Source organism: Microtus ochrogaster, unplaced genomic scaffold (assembly GCF_000317375.1).
Source record: "Microtus ochrogaster isolate Prairie Vole_2 unplaced genomic scaffold, MicOch1.0 UNK4, whole genome shotgun sequence".
Classification (NCBI taxonomy): domain Eukaryota; kingdom Metazoa; phylum Chordata; class Mammalia; order Rodentia; family Cricetidae; genus Microtus; species Microtus ochrogaster.
In genome coordinates this window covers 7,065,684-7,069,187 of record NW_004949102.1, presented here as the reverse complement: position 1 = coordinate 7,069,187, position 3,504 = coordinate 7,065,684, and the positions used below count along the sequence as shown (strand labels likewise).

General features: G+C 43.2%; 1 protein-coding gene across 2 annotated transcripts in view; it reads right to left on the bottom strand.

Moving 5' to 3' along the window:
- The window catches only part of Klhdc10 (kelch domain containing 10), a 53,406-nt gene that overhangs the window by 11,673 nt on the left and 38,229 nt on the right, over positions 1–3,504 (bottom strand). For both annotated transcript variants that reach the window (XM_005365773.2, XM_005365774.3), the window contains 2 exons: positions 2,849–3,003; positions 376–524 (listed from right to left, as the gene is read on the bottom strand). In XM_005365773.2, coding sequence (XP_005365830.1) covers positions 376–524; positions 2,849–3,003 — 304 coding nt within the window. The remainder of the gene's footprint in view (positions 1–375; positions 525–2,848; positions 3,004–3,504) is intronic.

The window sequence follows — 3,504 nt, the reverse complement described above, 5'->3', positions numbered from 1 at the left end:
TTTTGGAGCCTATCCTGGAACTAGCTCTGTAGACCAGGCTGGTCTCTGCCTCCCGAGTGCTGGGATTAAAGGCGTGCGCCACCACTGCCCGGCCCCTCACTGACTTTTATTGGTAACTGCTAACATTGGTTCCTTTCAACACGTTATTAGCTTCTTACTACTGAAAGATTAAGAAGTACAAGAGAAGAAGATTTTAAAAATTCCACAACTAGAGGAAAACACTGTATTCTCACAATAGCCCCTTCTTGACCACTGATCTGGATCCATGTGCCGTTAGCTACCTTATCAAGGGAGTTTTTTCTTCATGTTGTCAAGGTGCTCAAAGAGCTCAAATCTGAGCGGGAAAGACCAGAGTGCTCAGCCCCAGCACCTCACCTTTCCTCTGGCAGATCACAGGACAGGTTGTTTGGTTTGAGTTGTGTCCACACCATGGTATTGAGATCTAACTTGTGCAGGTCTGTGCTGTAGATGTAGCCAGTTGTTCCCCCAAAGACATAAAGGGAACCATTGATGAGGGCCATGGCCTGTAGAGAAAGGGCAAATAAGAATGACTCCTTAACACTATAACAGAACACAAACTTAGCAATGCCCACATCATGTTTATCAAATTCTCTCTCTCTCATTGTTTGTTCTGATTTTGTTTTTTTGTTTGTACTGCTTTGTTTCTGTTTTTGTTTTTTCTGTATAGTGCTGTTGTCCTGGAGTCATATACCACTATTGCCCAGTTTCTCTTCTTTTTAACCCTTTCTGTTCTCCCAAGAACTGGAGTCAGTTCCCTGCACCCTTGTTGGGCTGCTCCCAACCACCTGTAACATCAGCTCTCCAGGCACCTGTGCACCACACCACATAAATACAACTAAAATATCAGAGCTGGAGCAATGGCTCAGCAGTTAAGAGCACTTGAGTTCTGTTCCCAGTACCTACATGGTCGTTCAAACCATCCTGTAATTCCAGTTCCAAGAGATCCAACACCCTCTTCTGACCTTCATGGGCACTAAGCATAGACATAGCACACACACATGCAGGCAAAACATGCATACACACAAACTAAATCTAAAAATAAAATAAAGTATCAGACTTTGTCTTAGGTATGAAGGTACTTGCTTATAATCCTAGTACTCAGGAGCTTGAGGCAAGATCAGAAAAAAGTCTGAGGCTGAGCTACAAAATGAGACCTTAAAAACAAAACAAAAAAACTCAAAACCAAAAGACCCCACCAAAAATCTCAAAAATTAAAAGTTAAAGAGCTGGCAAGATGACCCAGTGGGTAAAAGTGCTAGCCATGCAAGCCTGACTCTGATTCATACCCAGAACCCAGTTCTCTGACCTGTACCCTGGAGCTGTGGCACGTCTGTATATGCACACTCTTACACATATACACACTAATAATAATAACAATTAATAAAAAATTTAAAGATTAAAAAAATCATCCCCTACAACAGGTAATCTGACATTTATTTGCCTGTAACCCCAACTATGCATGAGGCCAAGGAAAGGCCATACTGCATGTGAAACCTTGTCTATGAATGGATGACTACACCTTTTCCTAGAACCTAGGGGCTATTTTACTTTTGCCTTTACAAAGTAAAGCTTTGCTGGTTCTACCTAGAAAGGCATCTGTTAGGTGATTATCTTAGAGTCAAGAATGTAGGGACCGCGGACAGGAGCATTCCACTAAAAGCCATCTATCTTCCTGAGCAGTCTGAAGAAAAACACTCCCAAGAAGCAACAACAATTGCAAACTGCCATAGAAGTCTGGCGCCTAGAGCTGGCATTTCCATCAGACTCCTCTCCAGTCACTGCCACAGTTCCTTCTTGGAGCTTGAGTGGCCCGCAGTTTGATAGAGTGGGCTGGAAAGAGTTCCTTCAGAGTTTGAGCTCAGAAGTGTTTAATCATGCCTGTGTGCAAGACAGTTGAGCCTGATATCAAATGGTGGTTATTCCAAGTTCAGCCAATGGTCTCAAAAGTCTGTTTGGGTGGATAACCCACTATCTTTCTGGATATAACTTTACAAATCAAAGATTAAGCCAGGCGGTGGTGGCACACACCTTTTGTCCCAGCACTCAGAGGGCAGAGGGAGGTGGATCTCTGAGTTGAGGCCAGCTTGGTCTACAGATGAGTTCCAGGCCAGCCACAGCTACACAGAGAAATCGGTCTCAAAAAACGAAACCAAGCAAACAATACAAACCAACAGCAAAGGTTAAACTGACTATGAAGTCTCTAGATGTTTTAGTTCAGCTCTGTGTTGAGTCTCTTGATGAGCTACATACGCTTCTTAGGAAATAAAGTTCTTGGTAGAATCAGAGCAGAATCAGACCATGCTAAAGCTCAGTCTTGCACTAGGGGTTGGTGTAGTTAAAGGCGTTTCTACATAGATTTATCTCCTAACCTTAAGATTGAATTGGAAGCAAATAAGGGCACGGGGAAGATGGCTTGGTGGGTAAAATTCCCACACCATGTAAAACAACAAACAAAACTCATAAAAGCAGCGCTGGGGAGGCAAGGTCCCTGGAGCTCACTGGTCAGGCAGTCCAGCCTCATCAGCAAGTTCCAGATCCCAGAGACTGTCTCAAAAAAGAAAGGAGAGATAAAAGATGAACACAGTTCCTAAGGAACAATACCTGAGGCTGTCCCCTAGCAAACGCATAAAAAATTCTCTCTCTCTCATCCTTCTCTCACCTATCTCTCAGCAAAGAATGGTGAAATCGAGAGAGGGGGATGGTAAGATTTATGAATTGACTTTCAATCTCCAGTAAAACAAATGGAGCACTGTATTCTGACACTGCTGCTAGACTAGAACAATATGAAAATAAGCACATTCACCGTTAATTAGCCACAGACTAGTACCTGTCCATATATACGACTGGGTCTCTTCCCCCGACAGCTGAGTAAAGCCCATCTCTTGTACTTCACGTTACAGACATGGACGTCATTGCCGTTGCTCTCACCAAATGGGATGCCTGTACCTCCAAACACTAACAGGTTGTTTCCGTGCAGCACAACTGGGGAGGAAGACACACACATTCCACTTATGCAACTGCTTCCTACAGTGTCCGCCCACGAACCCAGACCATCTGAAAAGCTCAAACATGTCTACTTTAATGATCTTAAGGATTCTTCAGAACATGGCTTAGTTCATACTGTACTGAAGGATTATCTCACAAGCTCACTGGTAGATGTATGATACAGAGCCAAAGCGCACTAGAGCATTTCATGAAATACAACAGTGTATAGCAATGTCAAGCCTATGAACTACAGAATACCACTGCTGTTCAAGACAAATACACAGCCAGCCAGAGGAAAACAATCTATCATCTTTGCCCTGGAAAAGAACCTGTAAGACTCAGATGAAGGAATCAAAGGGTCATTTTCTGTCAGAGGAATAATCTTTATTTATTTATTTATTTATTTTGTTTTTCAAGGCAGGGTTTCTATGTGGTTTTGGAGCCTGTCCTGGAACTAGCTCTTGTAGACCAGGCTGGTCTCGAACTCACAGAGATCCG